General features: G+C 38.7%; 1 protein-coding gene across 5 annotated transcripts in view; it reads right to left on the reverse strand.

Moving 5' to 3' along the window:
* The window catches only part of RAPGEF5 (Rap guanine nucleotide exchange factor 5), a 230,537-nt gene that overhangs the window by 120,316 nt on the left and 89,291 nt on the right, over nucleotides 1-20,930 (reverse strand). For 3 of the 5 annotated variants that reach the window (XM_030550749.1, XM_030550750.1, XM_030550753.1), the window contains 2 exons: nucleotides 11,001-11,077; nucleotides 4,612-4,737 (listed from right to left, as the gene is read on the reverse strand). In XM_030550749.1, the coding sequence (XP_030406609.1) occupies nucleotides 4,612-4,737; nucleotides 11,001-11,077 (203 nt within the window). Of the gene's footprint in view, nucleotides 1-4,611; nucleotides 4,958-11,000; nucleotides 11,078-20,930 lie in introns of those variants that run through there. The other 2 variants (XM_030550751.1, XM_030550752.1) reach the window with 2 other exon arrangements.

The raw sequence follows: 20,930 nt of genomic DNA on the forward strand, positions 1-20,930 counted from the left end.
TGAAAAAGCAGTGTCATTTTTATGGCTGAACTGTTCAATAAAGATTTCCATATTTATTCTCCGTCAAAGCAACTGATAATAGTAAAGATGCATAGAAAAGCAAGATTTCCACGTAGCATAAGCGTTTTCTTCAAAGGAACATATACCAATTGATAAAAAAAAGTTTGTTCTATAATATTAATACTTAATGGATTGGTCAACTTTCATTCATGTGTGAAAGCATTTTAATGGTCTTATTGAACTACACTAATTGATGTACACATCTCTCTTAGACCAACAATAATGGTTACCTCTTACATTTGAAATGAACAAACTAACCCTATTTTTCTGGATTTTATGGAATTTCTTATTAATTCATTTTATTTACTTTTCAAAACACCTTTTTCATTGGAGGTCATGGGGTAGGACATGGAGGAAGTTACTCCTAATGTTTCATACATTTACTCAGTACAATTCACTCTATCCTAGTTAGAAAAAACACAGTTTTGAAGCAATCTAAAGCATATGCTGCATAGAGTTCACTAATAAAATCTTTTATTCTAACACATTAATCAGCAGGAATATATAGGTCTATAAATATTACATTAAGTCTATTTTATAAACAATATATTTTAAACATATTTTATTAAACAAAGTCATCATGGTCATTCAGTGAAAAACCCCAAACTAAAGAAATTCACAACCAGAAAGTTTCATTAAGAGAGTTAAGACTGGGGACACACAGAGAGAACCTCATTAGAACATTATAGTTTAAAACAACTAAAAACATATCCCAGTGTGGAAATTTAGACTTGAGGTTCCACACACACGCACACCCCACCCCAGCTTCACACACACTGTGAAAATCCCCTTACTATGTTTCCATGTTTCCAATATGAGCTCCAGACTTCCACTGTCCCTTTCAGTGACTAAATACCCAGCTGTCACATAGTGACCACACAATACCCCTCCTCCTGGCCACCTGTTTGACATTGATATTTCTGGCCTATCTTGTATTTACTAGTTCAGGCCAGAGCCCCAAGCCTTCCACACTTCACCTTCTCATTGAGGGCCACAGACCACAGTCTCTTAACATCTTACCTGCCATAACATTAGCAGGCACAACAGTCTCTTATTTGCCAGAGAGCCCAATCTACCCCATGTTCAACCATTTGTAGACGGACCAAAAACTCCATATCTACCATATCACCCACTTTTTAAATGTGAATCATAGATCCTGCTCTCCAAATGCATACCAGATTTACATCACCCTGACCACCACCGACAATAAAGCCAAAGTTGACTGAGTACTTGAGTTACTAAAATAAGCTGAGGCCCTCTCCTTCCCAGAAGAGGATACATAAGAATCAGCACACATGTAGGATATATTACCTTAACATCTGCTGTCAATGATATTAAAAATTCCAGGGCTGTTTTAATATTATGATAGCTCCATTAGATGCATCACTGCTGGCAATATGGAGTCACAATTAAGGTTGCCTATAAAAGTTTCACTCCAGATTTCCTGACTAAATATTTATTCTATGTGAAATATAAAATACTACTGTTTGAGTTAGGTTCCTTTTACTCAAGGTGTCTATATTTAAAATCTTAAGTATATTAAAGTTTTCTTGTCTGTGTATCTTCTTATAGGATAACGAATGAGGATTCTGCCCAGATTAAATATTCCACACAAGGGGAAAAATCCTTGATGTTAGAACTTGTTAGAAACAGTATCTTTTCTTCCAGCAACAGAACAAACAATCTTTAGTAACAAACTCAAAAAGTTACACTGTCAGAGCCCCCTCAAAACATACAGTTCTGCTAACAGTGAAATTTCTGCTTAAAGATACATTTACAGCCAGGCTATCACAGTTAACTGTCTGCTGAAGAAATGAAATAAAAAGTGCTGGAAGAGGTGCATGGAAAACTGTATGTACACATTTCAGGTATAGACAGAACACTTTTCATTTCAGAAGGGTAGATCATCCATGAAGTTAGAGTTGAACACAGCAGGAGAGAAGACTAATGGAAGATTCAGTGCAGTGATACTTACTGGTGTCTTGTTGAGAACACAGAGAACAATGCTAAAGGGAAAACTGAATTCCCTCAACTTTACTGTCTATATAGGTTACTCATTAGGGTGTATTTCTAAGTAGTTGCTTAGAGAAAATCTATGTTTTTAAACAACATGACATGCACCTGGATGTATATTTAATACACATTACTTTGTAAGAACAACAGATCCTGGTGTATGTCTAATATTGTATGTTTCCTGATGTATGTTTCTTTAATATTTCAAATGAAAACAGAGGCTGGGCAGTTCATTTGCTGTAAGTTTCTATAATGTAGTCTTACTTAGGGCTAGATTCCAATCATCCTTACTCACATTAAGTAATCCCTTACTTGGTGAGTAGTCCCACTAAAGCCAATTGGCTAGATGATTTCTTAGATTATATACCTACAAAGGGAAGTGAGAAAGCCCCTTACACCTCTGCATGGGCTGCGTAGACCTAAAGTCTAGGCACAAAGGAGCAAGTGGACACTGTCCACCCACTTCCTTCCCATGCCAGAGTGCCTAGACAGGGAATGGGTGCAGACTTGACTTCATCCCTTAACATGCCAGCAAGCAAAGCAGCACAGCTGTCATAAGTAGCTGCTCATACAGGCCAGCAGTAAAATACCAAATTCACATCCCTGGAGCAAGGGGTGAACTGTGCTTCAGGAGGGAAGTTTCTGAGGGTATGTCTACACTGCAATTAAATACTATGATGGGCTTGTGGGGCTCAGGTTAAGGGACTGTTTAATTGAGGTGTAGACATTCAGGCTCAAGCTAGGCTCTAGGATCCTGCAACATGGGAGGGTCCCAGAGGTCAGTCTGCAGCCTGAGCCTGAATGTCTATACCACAATTAAACAGTCTCCTAGCCCTGGGGCCATGACACCAAATCAGCTGGCAAAAGGCCAAATGTGTATGTGTATTTTATTGCAGTGTAGACATACCCTGAGGCACAATTCTTCCCATTATACAGTTTACACACCCCACCCCTTGCTCTGGGCTCTAAAGGCACAATCTAGTCCAATAAAACTAATTGCAGAGAGTGGTACTACTCAACATGAATAAGGGCAGCTGTCTCTCAATGAGCTGAAGCAGCCATTCTGATAAAGTATGGCAGCATCTGCAAAATATGCAAAAAACTTTCAAAGAATAAAGTCTTAAGAAAAAGTGAGCACTTACACCCCTTTCCACTTTTAGAACTGTATTCTATTCTGCTGTGTACTGAAATCACAGACTCCAGTATGACAGTTGACACAGAACTTAGCATATGCCAGTAGAATGGCCAAAATCAGCAACCAAGATACCACTGAACTTCTGAAATATCATTACCAAAAAGTATCTGGTCCTAAAACCTGTACTCTTGCAGCATAACCCTAAAAAAACAATTATAAACCTTTACTAGTATAAAATTGGACTTTCATAAGCTTCTAAATGTTCAATTGCTTTGCTAATGCAGTTTAAAGACAGGTGGAAATTTCTGCAGATGCCCACAGTTAGTGGATCCACCAAGGATCAGTTCAATTTGAGCCTGGCTAATTGCTGTCCTCCCTCAGATATGCCCATTGGTAAATTACATATTTAACTGCAAGAGACAGGAGCGTATTGCCTATTGAACAGAATATAATCACATTCTCAGGTAAGATTTCATCTCTCCCTTTTGTTGTGTGGAACCCTTACATTAGAGTTGATTGACTTCTCATGGGTCAGCTGAAAAAATCATTCTTTGCTTAAGCAGAAGTCTCTTTGTACTGCAGAGTAAATAAAAATGGGGAAGACATGCACATTGCATTTCAGGACTCAAGAGGTTGCATTTTTTTTTCCTCCTCCTTTAGAAGTTTTAAATTAGTATGTGACCAAAACCAGTATCTCCTATCAAATGAAAACTAAAACAAACAAACAATCTGCAGCAGGAGGATAAAAAGATTACATTGTACTATCAGCAAAGCAGCTAGTATTTTAATGCATTTTCAGTCTATAGTTATTATTTGAATAAATGATTTTAGAAGCAGTGAGCAGCAGATTGCTATTTTCTTCAGCTGAGTCAAAGGAAGTTTTGGCTGAATACACAATAATAATACAAAAAGAAACCATAAACTCACTATTTAAATGCAATTATAATTCATGTTGGAAAGTTCCTATTAATATTTTCTGCCAAAATATTATAGAAGCAGAATAATTTTCATTCAGGTTCTTTTAAAAAAGTAATGTACTTTAAGCATATACCCCTTTAAAAAATATGAGAAATATATCTTTAAAAGAAGAGCATTTAGCAAAAATGACTAACATTTTGTCAGAAAACACTCTGAAATCACTCCCCTTACTTGAGAGAAAATTGCTTCATACCTATTATAAGCTAGCAAGATTTATCAGTTATCGTTAATGTTACTAAAATGATAAATATGCAAATTTTATTCCATTTTAATTTTGTGAATTTGAAGGAGGCCCATTTCACATGACAGAACAGATGTAGCTCAATGTGCAGTGGGACCTAAATCTATTTTTTTTTTTAAGTTTACAACAAAGTAGAACACATATTTCCTTTCCCTTCTAAATAAACAAATGAGAAATGTCTTACTTGTTCTGTCTTCTCTGGTTCTTTTCTATCCACCTGCAAAAACTGACAGTTTTCCCTTGCCAGCTTCTGGACTAATTCAATCCGTCCAATGTCATCTCTTTCTTGAAGCTTGCACAAAACCCCTGCCTTGAGGGTTGGAGAAAGAGCAAATAAATATTTAAATCCACAATCCCAGGACATGACAGTGCCACAAGTTTTAACTTCACAATAAACACATATTTTCTATCATGTTCGCTGTAATTCTGAGCCTTTTGCTGAACTGGAATAAAATAGTTGCTTCTTGGGAAACAGCACAAGAAGTTTTCAGGCACAGCTGATTTAACCTATGTACTGTATCTACATTAGGCAATTGAAGGCAGGGCTAGTTAAATCAACTGCTATTGTGTGTGACTGATATACTTGTATTTTGTTTGTTCCTGTCAACCTATTTCCTGTTACATAAGAGAACCACAGCAAGAGGTTAAAAACTCATGGGAAACTTAGCCAGGAACAGCCCTGGAAAAAAAGAATGGAGTGCAATAGAGTCATTCCTAAAAATAAAGTAGCAGAACCTCCCATTTCTCAAATGCTGCCACTTCTTCATGTATGTAAACTATAGCATTTAAAATAAGTTACACAAAATTAATTCCTCTGTTATAAAGGAGGTAAATATAGTGTATTAATTAATTCTTCAATTCTGTTAAGGACAATGTGCATATGTTACAACTAGCACCAGTTATTTTAAACATAAAATACTACCAGTTACTCAAGCTGAGAACCATGGTGGTACTTATTTTGATGGTATTTTGTTTTGGCCTACAGCACTGGCATGTGTTTATAAAAATGGCACATATATACTTAGGTTGTAAGCTCTCTGGGGCACAGGCTGTCTTTGTGTTGTGTTTGTACAGCATATAGCACAATGGGTCCTGGTCCTTGAATAAGGCTCCTAGACACTACAATAATACAAATAATAAATAATAATAATGAAGGCATAGACACACACTGCACACAGACATTTCAAACACATGGCTACCCTGAGACCTCACATGAGCCCTCACTATAAAATATTATCTATTATCATCTACCTCTATGGTACATGTTGCATACTGCAAAATCAGTAGCCAGCCACATTCTATCACCATCCATGACTTGATCACACACAGGACCTCTGACTTTACTTGCATAATTCAGACCTGTCTGGATGACACTGGAGGACCATTATTAGCCCAGATGTTTCCTGATGGATATCAGCATGAACCTTGGGAAGTTCAGGGAGAGGATGTGCAAAGATGGGAGGTTGCAGGGAGGGAAGGAAAATGAACTTTTTACTTTGTATAAAAGGCAGCCTGAAAGGGATGTGCGGTGGGGAAGGACAGGTTTAAACACAGAAAATCCACAACCCTGTCCTCTCTCGTGTGTAAACTGAATTTATCTTAATCTCTATGGCAATTGGAGAACTAGGAAGACTATAATATCACAAGAAACAAGAGAGACTGAAAGCCGATGAACAGAGAGGGAGAGATTTATATTCAGAATCTTTAAAAATCTGATTTTTTTTGTGGTTTTGTAACACCTATTTGACTCCAATGCCTAACGAACAATGTCTTGGTTAAAGATTCATCATTTAAGATGCGACAGCCCAAAGGGCTCTCCCTCCCTCCACCGCCTTAAAAAAAAAAACCCACTAAACACTCTTCAGGCCTTTTTATATAGCATAAAGAAGCAAAAGATTTTAAATATCCTTGGAGGTTACTTTCTAATACAGGACATGCCCCACTCTAAAAATGGATTCAGAAGAACAGAACATCTTTTATGCAGTATATTTGCGGGGCCTCTGAAAGAATATAGTGAGGCAGCTAGGCTTGCAGTGCCATCAATATGCTTATGACTCAGAGCTACAAATCTCTTTTCATCTGAGATCGATGATGCAGTCTCACAGCTTCAGGTGGTAGCCGACATTAGGGCCTTGATGACAACTCAGTCCAGACAAGATGGAAGTTACATTGTTCAGCTGGGGGAACATCAGAAGGAAGCAGTGGCGGTAACATCTCTACCCCTTTAATCCACCCTTACTTTTGATAACAAGGTGCATAGTCTAGGCTTCCTACTGATTTCATGGCTGTTTTTTTGATAAAGTAGAAGCAGTAGACAAGAGTGCTTTTTTCATCTACTTCTGTCAATACAACTTTGACCCCTTCATCTTGGAAGTGCTCTCACCAGCATCTTCATGCCTTTCCTATCTGCAGTTTAGATGACTGTAATACATTATGGCTGGACCACTTGGAGATTACAGCTAATGCAATGCATGTCTGACCCCTTACTTAGTAGTGATTCTAGCAGAGTGCATGACATCTATGCTCCATAGTCCACATTGCCTTTCAACCTAGGTACAATTAAAAAATGACCTATAAAGCCATGTCAAGTTCGAACCAGACTACCTTAAAGGCAGTCTCCTCACGCTTTTTATGTTCCATTCCAACAACTGAGATCACCAGAGGGGCCCAAGACAAAAGTCTCTATATTTAAAATGTCTATGGATTGAGGCAGGACATTTTTAATGAAGGACACAATATAAATGCGATGCCCCCTCAATGAGTCAATAAATGTTTTTTGATTTTCAGCACATGATGCAAGCCTTCGGGATTTGTTAAAAAAAATAAAAAAAAAATTGAGGGAATAATTAGGAGGCAGGGAGGATTACTCCTTTTTTCTATTAATCCCTTACAAAGATGGTGCTAGCCCACTAGGGGCCTTAACAGGAACTAACACATACTAAAAAAAGCAAATAGCGGGCCCCCTTGAGCTGCTCAGGGCCCTAAGCAATTGTTTAGTCTCCTTATGGCTAGTGCTTGCACTGATCCTTTAACCGTATGAAAACACACTTATAAATAAAACAGACATTAACACTCACACATGTACACAGTATGAACACTTCAACATTAAAGATAAATTAAGACTTTAAATTATCCAAATAAAGAGAAGAGAGTTTAATTCACAGTGTGTCCAATTTTGCCCTCTGATGTATCTATGTAATTCCCACTAAAGTTAAAATTGCTGTCTCCAGTGACAATTAGTCCCACGATGTTCAAGTGGAAAGAGCATCTTGGAAGAAGAAAAAAAACTTGCCAAACTTCCCACCTTTTCTCAATGGAATAAAATAGAATAATTACCTCCTTCCTACATGTTTGAGCATAGTGAGATTAGAACCTGACCTTGTTACCTGATCTCATTACATTTGCCACAGAAGCAGTCTTTGTTCACATAAGCGATTACATGGTCCAGTTCCAAATAATGGCCAAAGAGAAATAATGGATAACGTATGAATTATTGTTCTTTTATTTAAAGTAGCAAGGCAAACACAATAAAATATATTTTACTGTGGTTTCAGCAAAAAAGAAAGACAACATTTAAAATCTCCTAGAGAAGCTGAGGCATAATCCATGTTGGAAGTAGAAAATATTTTAAAATTGAGCCTTAATATCACTAGTGTAATTAACACCAGCTATAATATAAAGGGCTAAATATTTTTTTCATAATTAAAACAGAAGGTACAAAACCCCCATTTGTCATTGTGATTTCTCCAATTATTCTGACTTTCTATAGTACGTGGAATAATTTTTCTGCTAACTAATGTAAGAATCCATCTAGGTCAACTAATTAAATTATTCTAATAGCTTCTGAAAGCCGGTTATGAGGACAGAATAAGATTTTAATATTCCTGGCCATTTTCACTTGTCAATATAAATTAAATTTTCACACAATATGTTTAATGCTGCTAAGCAAAAGGAGTAAAGGCCAGTCTTCCTATCTGCAAGTGAAATTTGCACCTGCATTTTGTATCTACCAAAAAATAAAATAAAATAAAATAAAATAAACCACACACACCAGTCCCTGGGTGTAAATCTTGATACTTGCTCCTCTAACAGGTAGCTAGAGATGCAGGTACTGAGATCTGCACCCACAATTTACTTGCGTGCAAATTGCACAGGTGTGAGTTATACCTGATTTTAGTTTAATTAATATCACAAGAACGTAAGCTTTATATTAAGCTCAATGCTGTTCATGGCACAAAATTATTATAATTAAAGGTGTGTATTTAATTTTCAAAATAGCACAAGAGATTTCACTGTCCCTCCTTATACAAAAGAAAATCAATTAGTCACTACTATGGTTTGAAAAGCAAAGATGTTGACTCCACAATATTTGTTCCAAAATGTACCCTGGAAAATATTCCCTAGTGAAAAGCAATAACACTGAAATTAATAAGATAGAAACAAGATGAAGGTGAAATAGAAGATTTCTAGATGGATAGGAAGGCATATCATTTTCATTACACTCAATTTTAAAAGTCACAGGGCATGATCCTCCTCACCCTGACATCAATGCAGTGTAACTTCATAGACTTCACTGAGTTACTCCTGATGTACACCACCACAGGAGCAGAATCAACACACCCCCTTCCCCATTACTGTACTTCTGAATTTTGCATTACAATCACTGACTCTTTATATCTCTCCTACAAAAAAGGCCATTACTACAGTTTTCAATGTCGTCAACCTGCAGACTAAGAAGCCTATGCCCAACTCCAGCAAACATTTCTGCTTATGTGAGTAATATGCAAAATGTATAGTCCCACTGAACTAAAAGTGACTACTAGTGCTTAAAGCTTAAATAACTGCATAAGTGCGTAAATAAGAGTAATAGCAATGTCTGCTCTTCAAAGACTATCCACAAGCTCTGTTATTACCAAACTTATTGTACCTCAATCATTTATTTGTTTAATTGTAAACATGTTTTATAATGTTTGTCAAACTTGGAAGTAGGTTTGCACTCAAGCATAAACTGGGTGAATTGAATAATTGTATGTAGTGCCATTAAATTGTTATTGTTTTTTTATAATCTCTTCACGTAATCTTATTAGCTTGCTGTTTATTAGCTCTTAGCATGCATAATGACTTTATTTTCGAAATCTTTGTTAAAAACTTGAGTGAATATTCATATAAATTAATCCTGATAAAGCAAAATCAGACAGAAATACACAGAGATACACACTGATGCTGAAGTTTTGGTGCCAGAATTTCACCCTGGGTCTTTTCCCTTAATCTCTAATATACTCTTTAGCTTTAAGATGCCTAGCCTCCTCCTCTCACAGATTTGAATTAAGAATAAAAGAACAGGGTAACAGACATGCATGCTATGGAATTCCATGCTATAGTGGACATACTGGAACACTGAACATTTTTGAAGAATTTAAAATTTCCTTTAAAAAATAATGCTTAGCCCGTCTACTTTTAGTATTTGGAGTTTATATGCTAGTGTGATGGGAACTCTAGAAATGCCATCTCTAATAGACAGACACATGATTTCAGATTCTGCACTAGTGCAGAAAGGTCTTCTAGGATATGTCTACACTGCAATGAAAAACTTCTGGCACCAAGTCTCAGAGCACATATCCAGTTGACTTGGGCTCCCAGGGCTCCGGCTGCTCATCTAAAAATTGCAGTGTAAATTACTTTACTTGGGCTGTGCCTAGGCACCAAGACCCTCCCTCCTGAAATGATTTCAAGAGCCTGGACTCCAGACCTAATGAGAATGTCTACATGGCTATTTTTAGCCCTGCAGCCCAAAAAGACCAAGTCAATTGATCCAGGCTCTGAAACTTGGTGCTGCAGGTTTGTCTTTGCTGTGTAGATGTACCCCTTGAGTCTGAGCTTTTTGGCCCTCTCTTAGGAGTTTGGCAGTCAGGGTAAGAGAGGATATCTAATAAAACAGCAAGATATGGGTGGGGAGGAGGAGAAAGGATGTAATTTGGGGAAATTGGATAATATTAAAAAGATGATGATCCGGGTATATTAGCAGATCTCTATGATCCCTAACACCCCTTAAGCTTAGGGCTAGAAGCGGAGGCGGGGGGGGGGGGGAGAGACAGAAAGACAAGGCTGGGAGAAATAAGCCAATGCAGATCTTAATAACTTAGCTATGTTTACATATAGTATTTTGAGGGTTCCAGGGTTTAAAACCTCAAAAATAGGTCAATAAAAAGGTCTTCAGAATCCACATCGACTTACAGTTATTAAAATTCCATCAGCATGCCACATGCACATACCACTTAAAAACAAATACAATTTGAAAATAAAGAGAGGGATAACAGGGTATTTTTTATGTAGAAAGTCAGAATTGAGATGCAATCTAAGAACATCTTTCCAACTTCAAGATCACAAGTTTCATTCCCAATGTGATCAGTCTAGTGTAAATAACTATGGGGGGCAAAAATCTAGCACAGTTTCGGTCTCATACAGGTTGCCCACTTAGAACATAGGCAGAGGTCCATGTTCCCGTGTTAAAGACCCAGAAAAGGGGAATCTTCAACTTCAAACCCCTCAAATATATTATTTTTATATATTTACCTGTGCATCAGAAGCATATTTGAAGTCTTCTGGCCCTTTTGGTTCCTGGTTACTGTTTTCTTCATTTTGATGAACTGCTAAAACAAAAACGGAGAGTACTGAAATCTGGCAGGTTTAAATCACAATGATATACACAGTATCATGATCCAGATTAGAAGGAACAGGAAAAGTCAGGAGAGCAGAGCTGTAATCCTAGCTCTCTCATTAACTCAGAGATCTTGGACAAATCACTCCATGTCTTACTTTTTCTAGCCTGTAAAATTTATATGAAAAGTACTAATTATTCATACTAATTAATATTAATAAGTTGTTTTGGACAAAATGGTGGTTTTAAGGAAAAAGAATCTTTTCTAAGAAATAAAATGTAAGGCTTGGTGATTCATAAACAACAACATTAAAAAGTTAATGCCTTTGCTTTCATTAGATTGATGATGGTCAATTTTGACAGAATGAAGTAAGCAGACATATCCCTCACCTCACCCTTTGGAAAGTTCTATGTAAACAAAATAATCTCAATCTTTTAATACCAAAGACCACCGCTTTTCATCAAAATAATCACAGAAATAATGGTTGCAGAGATGAGCATTTTGAAGGTTATTTCCCACTAGTTTTAGCTCAATTAACACTGTTCAACACCAGTAAATTGTGCCAGAACAAAGCTGCAAGCCAATATTTCTGATTTAAGCAAAAACAAATTTACTAGGTTGAATGCAGTTTCTGGCCAATAGGAGCTGTGGAGTCAGCGCTCAGGCCGGGGCGGGAGCAGCATGCAAAACTGCTTGCCATGCCTCCACCTAGGAGCAGCCTTGACAAATCACCGCTTGTGGGGATCTGTCTGAGGTGAGTGCCCCTCTCCCCTCCCCAATTTGGCAGCCCGAGTTCCCTCCCACACCCAAACCCACACCTATAACCAGCATTTTTCACTTACCAGCAACCCCCCCCCCGCCCTCCCTTAACATGCTGGATGAAACAGCTTTTACTGTATTTAACTCAAGAATATGCCTATACTTAAACTGCTACCACAGCACAGCTGCAGCTTTGCCACTGTAGAGTGTCAGACACTCACCACAACGACAGAGAGGTTTTCCTGTCCCACTGTAGCTAATCCACCTTCCCGAAAGGCAGTAGCTAAATCAACGGAAGAATTTTACCATTGACCTATCACTGTCTACAGTGGGGGTTAGGTCTGCTTAGCTACATCACTCACGGATGTGGATTTTTCACACCCATGGTGACGTAGCTGGGCCGACCTACCTTTTTAACTGTAGACTTGGCCTTTGGGCCTATCTTTACACAGAGTTATTCAGACCTTTGCTCCTAATGTAGATCTTTACTAGTAATGGAGTACATCTGGTATATACTATACTTGCAAAGAACACCTAGTGTGCATGCAGCTTATATGGACAAAACAGCACTTTGTACCAGAAACTACCCCCGACTGCACGAGCAAACCAAATTATACTGGTAAAAGCACAGTTTTGTTGGTATAACTGCATCTAAACTAGGGACTTCTGCCAGCCATAGCTACATCAGTCACAAATCCCACGTCTTCACATCTCTGAGCCACAGGTGAACATATTTTTTTCCCAATCACTCTTACAAACTCCTCAACATCAAAGTGTATAATTGGAGGGTTTGTCAACCCTTAACTACAGCTTCATCACGATTTGTGCATGAAAAAAAGTTACTGCATATTCCACTTATAAACATTTAAAAAAGCAAGATCAGTCTCTTAGAAATATCATTGTATGACTCAGAAAATTCTATGTGTATAAATTAGTTCTCACACTCTCAGGAAAGAAGTGCACACAACCACACAGTGCTTCTGTGCTGATATAAGAACCCATTAACATCCCCTTGAACTCAAACACATAAAACAAAATATGGCTGTATAATGGTATAGGCTGGTGCCCTAATCGGCTTGTGTATGTAGCTGAATTTCAGTCATAAAATGAAAAAAATTAGGCAATAATTTCCCCCTTTCATTAACTTTACATTTAAAAAAAAAAAAAAAAAAAAAAAAAAAGCTTTGACATTGAAAATTCAGCTGCAGCAAAAGTGACCAGAGAGTAAGGGTGGGATGGGAAAATGCTTCCCACACAAATGTTGATTCTGGGACAGTTCCTGAAGTGTGACATACATGTAAAAATCTGCAAATTCTGGAACCAGGCCAGCCACTTCCCTCTATGCCAGTATAAACTCTGCTTCTCTCTTCACAATACACGTAGTCCAGACCAGAGGAAAAGTTGCTTATAAAATAGTTGTAAGAATGAAGGACACCACAGTTTATTAAATCCATACATATCTGATTGCTACACAAACAATATCAACGGTTTGCAACTAGAGGCAGCAAACCCCGCAAACGAATGCACAGTAACTATTCTTTTAACCTACAGGAAAGGTCACTGTGAATGAAAAAGTGAAGATGTTAAATGAGCATTAGCTTGCTAAAGTGCAGTTCAAAAGTGGATATTTGCAAATTAGTTTAAGGAGTTCAGAAAGTTGACTTTAACGGTCACCAGGCCATGGCTTGATTTAATTTCCTTGCTTCCCTGTGGACTACAGCAGGGCTCTTTCCAATAGTGGGAGTAGATAATTCTTCTAGGAGAGACAGTGGGTATTTTCGTGCAAAGGGGATTATCATTCTTGCTAAGCAAGGTTTACTTAATTTCTTTTGGCTGTTTGAGAGAGAAATAACTTACTTTAACCTTAATGGAATATTCACTTAGATGCACAATAATCATGTATCATTCATATGGTTGAAATTAAAGTTGAGTCAGCACTTCCATTTTAAATCTCTGTCTTCCAAGGGTCTACCAATCATCCAGAGAAATCAGTTCTGGGCTGAAACTTGGCATGTAAAATATCAACTCAAAGGATTTTCTGGTTTGTTTTTTGTTTATTTTTTTTTTCAATTAAGTGTTTGATTTTTGGCCAGAGGCATTAGGAAGAAAAAATAGCAAGCTATTACTTTTTCTACAGACTTCAAAACACACTTGTTGTAAAGTATTGTAGGTTAGAGTGATGAGTCAAAGCAAGAATCATTTATCTTAGTCAAGGGCTCCAGAACAGGGGTGGGGGCAGGAGGCCATGACCACATCACTTCTAAAAATGGAAGGGCTATGCCCTCCCACTTTTTATGGGCTGTAACAGCAAGTGATGGGGAGGGAGCGAGAGTGAGCGGGCAGGGTCTTGGGAAGAGGTGGGGCAGCATCAGGGTGGGGAGAAGGAGCAGTGCAAGGGCAGAGACTCAGGGAGAAGGGGTGGCATGAGGGCAGGGCCATAGTTCTCACACGAGTGGCCCCCCCTTCCACTTTTTAGGAAGCTTCTGCCAGTCCTGATATCAGTCAACCTGTCCCATCTGTCCCCACACTTTGTTTTCTTCCCCCAGACATACAAACATAGGCAGTTTAGAGCTACTTGAAGTGGCATTTAAACTGCCCTTAATTTTTCAAAATGTATGCAGTGTTGTTGTAGATGTGTCTGACCCAGGATATTGGAGAGGCACATGATGGGCGTAATATCTTATTGGACCCAATTCTGTTGCCTCTCTCGCCAACGGAATTTTTTCCAATAAAAGATATATCAGCCATCTCATCTCCTTAATTTTTCAAATGCAACACTCTGGCCAGTAAGCTTTGCAAACCTAAGACTATCCCAAATTTTTTTTCCAACCATGTCTGTCCTATATTCCAACAAAGATATTCCCTAAGAGAGGATAAGGCATCCTGTGTGCCAACACTACCACTAGTGCTCCCTAATTTCTGTTGTTCCTCCTGTTTCACTTTGGTTAAAAGTTTGATACATTGGACCATTCCAAGAATCTTAGTTTTGAATGGCTGGAAGCTGAGGATCAAATTTTCACCTGACATCAAACCAGATGCTTCCAGGCTTCCAAGTTCTGTGCATGAAAAAATCTGCTTTTTGCAAGTGCAAACTGTCAGATATTTAATTACCTGATCTCTGCATTCTAATGACTGTGGGTTCCTTACACATTCATGTCTGAGCACAAAAACTTGCAGCCACAATTTCAGAGGACAATTTTAAAAATTTGGACCTAAAAGCAGATGGGTTACACCATAAGGAGCATGACTTAATATCTTCTGTCCTTGCAAAATTGTCAGCATGAGCTGCTGGATACTAACTGTGATGCTACCCAGGACAGTGAGTCACCTTGTTATCTCTCACCATAACTTCCAGCTTGAGAGAGATTTGCTTGTGCTTAACTGGGTGTCAGCTCCCTGACACCATCAACCTGTGAGACACCCAAGCATTTTCCCCTAAACTATGCCAGGCCTTACCCTTGCCATGCAGATTAACAATAGGTGCACTCCAGTCCTCGAGTCCCTTTGAAGTATTCCCCTGTAGTATCTAGCCCCTTATCCACTGAAGACTCTCAGAAATATGAGGTCTACTGGCCCAAGGGATCAGTGTACAAACCACCTTGTATGATTCAACTCTGGATCAGCCTCTATCTTAACACCACAGCACTGAGATATATTTATAACAATAAGTTTATCATCAAAGATTCAAGAAATAGTGAGTAAGCATAATGGAAACAAAGGATTACATACAAAACCATAACATGCTTTCTAGGGAGATTAAACTATTATGCTAGCCTCCTTTGTAATGAAGTTTATCTCACCCAAAGCCTTTTGCAGCATTTTCAACTAAGGCTGGTTGTGATCCCATTTTCATGAAAGTAAATGCACTACTCATTTATTTCACAGGCTCAAGATAAAGGGGTGTCTTCCTTACCTCTTTCTTACACCTCCCAAAATTCATTGTCCATACCTGGAGTCAGGATAACCCCCTGTAGTTTATTCTCTGGTAAGCTGCCTCCCTGTTGATTTCACATCCCAGTGTTAACTTCATATGTAAATGACTCTCCATTACTTTGGCTTAAAATTCTTAATTTACATGCCAACAGAGATGGGAGAAAAAAATTTTATATGACAAAACTTATTTGTCATCTATTTCTTGATACAGACTTCAGTGCATATTTTCAGTACACCTACATAAACATAATGCATTGCATAGTATCTGTACATACATTTCACAATCATGTTAATGACCAGTGTGATCCTAGCTTTCATTTAAGACCTGACATGACATTCTTAGATGAATCAGAGTGTACATACTAGAATCAGGATATTCTTGTAAACCCCTTGCCACCTGGCACTGAGGGTTTTGTGGGTCACGCTAACATCTTAATGGATAGGGTTCACATAGATGGCTGCCCTCACTGTAAAGGCATCAAAATATATTAGGTGTTTTATTGCTTTTAAAACTGAAATTAATATGGACTACAGCTTTGGAAAAAACAAATTTTTAAATGTCAAAGCTGCCCCTCTTAAAAAGCAGATATTCATAAAAACACTCTTCTGCATGAGTCATAATATGCATGTGAATTTTTAATATCAAACATTTGTGCATATGATGTGGCAACTCCGAGTTCCCATTTGGTCATTAATTAGTACGTATTACCACAGCTTCTCAGCACTCCAGACTATCTGGTTTCCAGACTTATTTCATTGTTGGAAGAAAAATGGCTTTAAGTCACCTGTCCTTTCCCTTGATCCTGGAGCCAATTCACGCAAGGCTAGACCCATAGCATGAGCTGGAACAGCCTTGAAATTGCTCTAATTTAAACGAGCCATACACAGCTAGAGATTACTAGGGCATAGACATACCCTGGCCCAAGACACAGTCTGCACCAGCAGCCAAGAAGGGGCACAGTCCAGCAGCTGATACACCACTTGAGGAAACCTGAGAGAACCTCAGGGGACTCTTCTAATGGTAGGATGAACTGGGAGTAGGGTTGCTTGTATTATCAAAGCAGTGCAAAAGTAGACAGAACACATTGGAAGATTTAAGCAACTGGGAAAGAGGTGGATATGTACAATTCCAGATATCAAGTAGAGTTAGGGGTATTTAATTTTAAAACACACAGACAATATAAGGGATGGAAGGATGGATAGACAAACAGAAAAATATATACACTTTCATTTTTAATAATCAGTTTTATTTAAACAGTGGCAACTCTTTACTGGGCATAATCATCTTTCCATGTACAGAATGGAAAGAACCATGGAAATCTGCATGTGTGGAGCAATCCATGGAACCCATGGCATTCAGCTCTTCCCAGAGGTGTGGCTGTATTGTGCAGCAACCCAGCTTGCTTGCTTTTTTAAAAAGTTTCTAATTGCAACCAGTTCCCTTCTGGGTTGCAAAGATAACCTTCACAATACAAACCAATGCAATATCGTCATTCCGATTCAGCAGCCAGCCAGCCTGGAACAATAACACCAGGAGAGGTGTGAATTTCCTCCATTTGACTTAGTAGGGTATTAACTTTGATGGCTAATTATTTAAATGTTTACATGTAACTGCCATCACTATTACTATGCATCTCAGAATATTTGGCATTTTTCTTAAATCCTCAGCTCCTGGAGACAAGCAATGATGGGGCTATCTCATCTTTCATTATAAAAAAAAATTCTAGCTCTCATGTTTGCAGAGAAAAGCTTGAAAATGTAACATAAGTGCACTCTAGAGGCTCAAAAATCAGAACCCACATTTATTTTTAGAAATCTCATGATTTCTAAGACAATTTCATGATTTTTTGAGGCCTGACTCATGATTGCAATATTGCTTGTTAATCTTTGGGTGTTGTGACAAAGTTCCTCCTCTACCTTAGTGAGTCCTGCGCTTATTGGCAGATTTGTTCACCTCAGTGATCTTCCCCTCTTGTGGAACCCAGTCTGGGTCAGCTCCTCCTGTGTCTGATCAGAAGTTGGGAGGTTTGGGGGGAACCCAGGCCCGCCCTCTACTCCGGGTTCCAGCCCAGGGCCCTGTGGATCGCAGCTGTCTATAGTGCCTCCTGTACCAGCTGCATGACAGCTACAACTCCCTGGGCTACTTCCCCATGGCCTCCTCCAAACACCTTCTTTATTCTCACCACAGGACCTTCCTCCTGGTGTCTGATAACACTTGTCCTCCTCAATCCTCCAGCATTACACACTCTCACTCTCAGCTCCTTGCCTTTTTGCTCCCAGCTCCACACACACACACACACACACACACACACACACACACACACACACACACACACACACACACACACACACACACACACACACACACACACACACACTCCTCCTCCGGCTCCCCCCTGCCTGACTGGAGTGAGCTCCTTTTTAAAACCAGGTGCCCTGATTAGCCTGCCTTGATTGGCTGCAGGTGTTTAAAGTAGCTCTCTCTACTGCCTTCTAGAAAGATCTTAATTGGCCCCAGGTGCCTTGATTAACCTGGAGCAACTGCCATTTGGTTACCAGGGTACTAGGGATTTGTTTAGCCTGTGGCTAACATATCTGTTTCTCAGTACTTGACTGTAGCCATCTAGCCTTGCCCCATCACAGTATGCTGCAAGGCCCATCTATTTACCCCAGGCATTGGTAGAGGGGACAACTGAGCTCAGGAGTGGCTTGGTTGCTATGGCAACTGTGAATGATCTGACTATATTATAATAGCTGTTGATGAATATTAATATTCCAGACAGGGACAACGAGCAGTCCATATTGACATTATTGTGAGAACTAAAGGCCAGATCCTCCAGTCTAGGTGAGCCATGCTTAGTGCCAGACTAGGGCAGAGGGAGAGAAAATGGGGGGAAAAGGAGGAGCAAAGGTGGATTTAACCTTTTGCAGCACTCAGCTCTTGGGACTGATCTCAGCCAGTCCAAGCCCCTCCTGCATCTATCTTCCCAGTCGTGCATACAGATATGAAGAAAATTAAAATAAATAAATAAATGGCTGAACACCATGAAAACCCAAGAAGCTGTAATACAAGATACTGTCATAATCTCAGAGGGAAAAAAAACTCTTGAAAACAATTTGGCCACTTCTTCATTCACAGTAAATCTATGATCTATTCCTAGGAGTTATTGTAAATATGCAACTTAGAAAACTCATGGTTAACATAGTTCTTTTCAGAAACAATACTGAAATTGCCTTTAAGCCTCTTCACTCTTCCCTGCTATTTATGCATGTACATATGCAAATTACTGTAGTCAATTTCCTTTCACCAAGTACCAGATATCTCTCTGAAACAGTTGGCAGGCCCTTGGGAAAGTGCTGCCCAGACAGCTGTGCAATCAGCTGAGTAAATCAGCTAATTAAAAAACAAAGAGATACATAAAAATTATTAAAGAAAGAAAGAATCCTGCTTAGAGCATCATTTGATAACTTTGTATCTAGGAATGCTCAGCAGGCACCGGACAGGATAGATGTGTTTGTAAATTGTGGATTGAACTCCTGCACTGATGATAATGATGTTAGTTCCTCTCAAACAGCGTTCTAAGGTGCTCTTAATATTTATGGTTTGGAATTTAAATCAATTTCAATATGAATTACTCCAGCCTTTTGTTTGTTTTAAAATGACACAGCCATGAAATGTAAGGTTGTTTTCACATCTCTGGTGTGCAAATGGTCATTAACTTTTGTTTGACCTTAGGTTTAGAACTAATATTAAAATTTGTACAGAAAGTACTCATTATGGTGGTCTAGTTTCCACAAAGAAAATAGTTCCCAAGGGTCTTAATGCTGGAAACCATTTCTCAGATCTCAAATAGGAAACAGGATCTCCCTCCCCCACAAAACGCAATAATATTTCCTCTTATTCTGCAGTTTTATCAAGGAGCAGCAGATAATAGCTATAGTAGGACTCTGAAATCTAAACAGAGCAAAACCAGTGTCAGTAAAAGAGCAGAAGGACAATATAAAAATGTAGACGTGGTCTGTCTGACACCACATTACAGACAGAACGGTTTATTAGTGTTCAGTTCCTCCCCACTGTAACTGAATGACCTCAACAGGGACAATATCTCAGTCTAAATAATTGTCAAACACAGGAACGCTGGCATCATAGGACCATTGTTACTGCAACAGTATAATATCCAGTATAGTAAATGATGTTCTGGAATTCACTCATATTAGAGAAATGGCTTCATTATGATTTTTACATGTATTGTATATCTAAGTTTTGTTTACCAATACTTTCTGACTGTCCCCTCTCAGCTGAATTCTTACCATTTGCTCCACATTTGACTGACCAAATTCCACATAATAAGTTTGTGCTCTACAAGGACTTCATTTGAGAAACATACCTCTGGCTAAACAAGTTTGGCAGTTAATGCTTATTTTGTAATACAGACTCAGCTTATTGATCCATTTGGAATGTGCAAGTCTGATTCTTCATTGCCTTGCACCTTGTGTAGTTTACTGCACTGCAAAGTGAGTGTAAATTGCTTCCTGTGCACAAGTGTAAGACTTGCACAAATAAAAGATTCTACCTATTTCACTCAAGACGCAAAGCAGTGAAGAATCAGATACAATAACTTTAAATAATCCCATATTGTTATAACTAAATAATTTTTACAGGAATGGGAGAGTTAGGGAAAATTCCTGTGTGTCCATATACTCTAAACATACCTGTCTAACCAGTACTATTAGCTTCACATTCGCCTGAGCATTAAATTTAAACCCAGAGAACTCTGAACTGCACTGAATGCTACTGTATCTTAAAAAATAGTGTCACCTGACAACTACTAGAGCAGAATACATTTTAGCAAAACTGTGGAAAGGTGGGGGAGAGATCATTAACTGCTGGACACAGACATGACTAACCCACACACAAAAATGCAGAAATTGGGCTTGTTTTTGGCTTACTTGACTTGTTGACTAGTTTTTGGCTTGCAGCTTGTTTGACTTGTTGCTTTTTTTTTTTTTTAAATTAGCTCCTAGCTAGCAAGGGCAAGGGGAGGAAGAGAGTCAGGGGTGCACAGTGGGCCCATCACAGTCCCAGACTACATGGGTGGCGGGGTGAGGGATCTAGTCACAGAGTGTTGAGGTTCTTAGGGATTGGCTTGTT

This window comes from Gopherus evgoodei, chromosome 2 (assembly GCF_007399415.2).
Source record: "Gopherus evgoodei ecotype Sinaloan lineage chromosome 2, rGopEvg1_v1.p, whole genome shotgun sequence".
NCBI lineage: Eukaryota > Metazoa > Chordata > Testudines > Testudinidae > Gopherus > Gopherus evgoodei.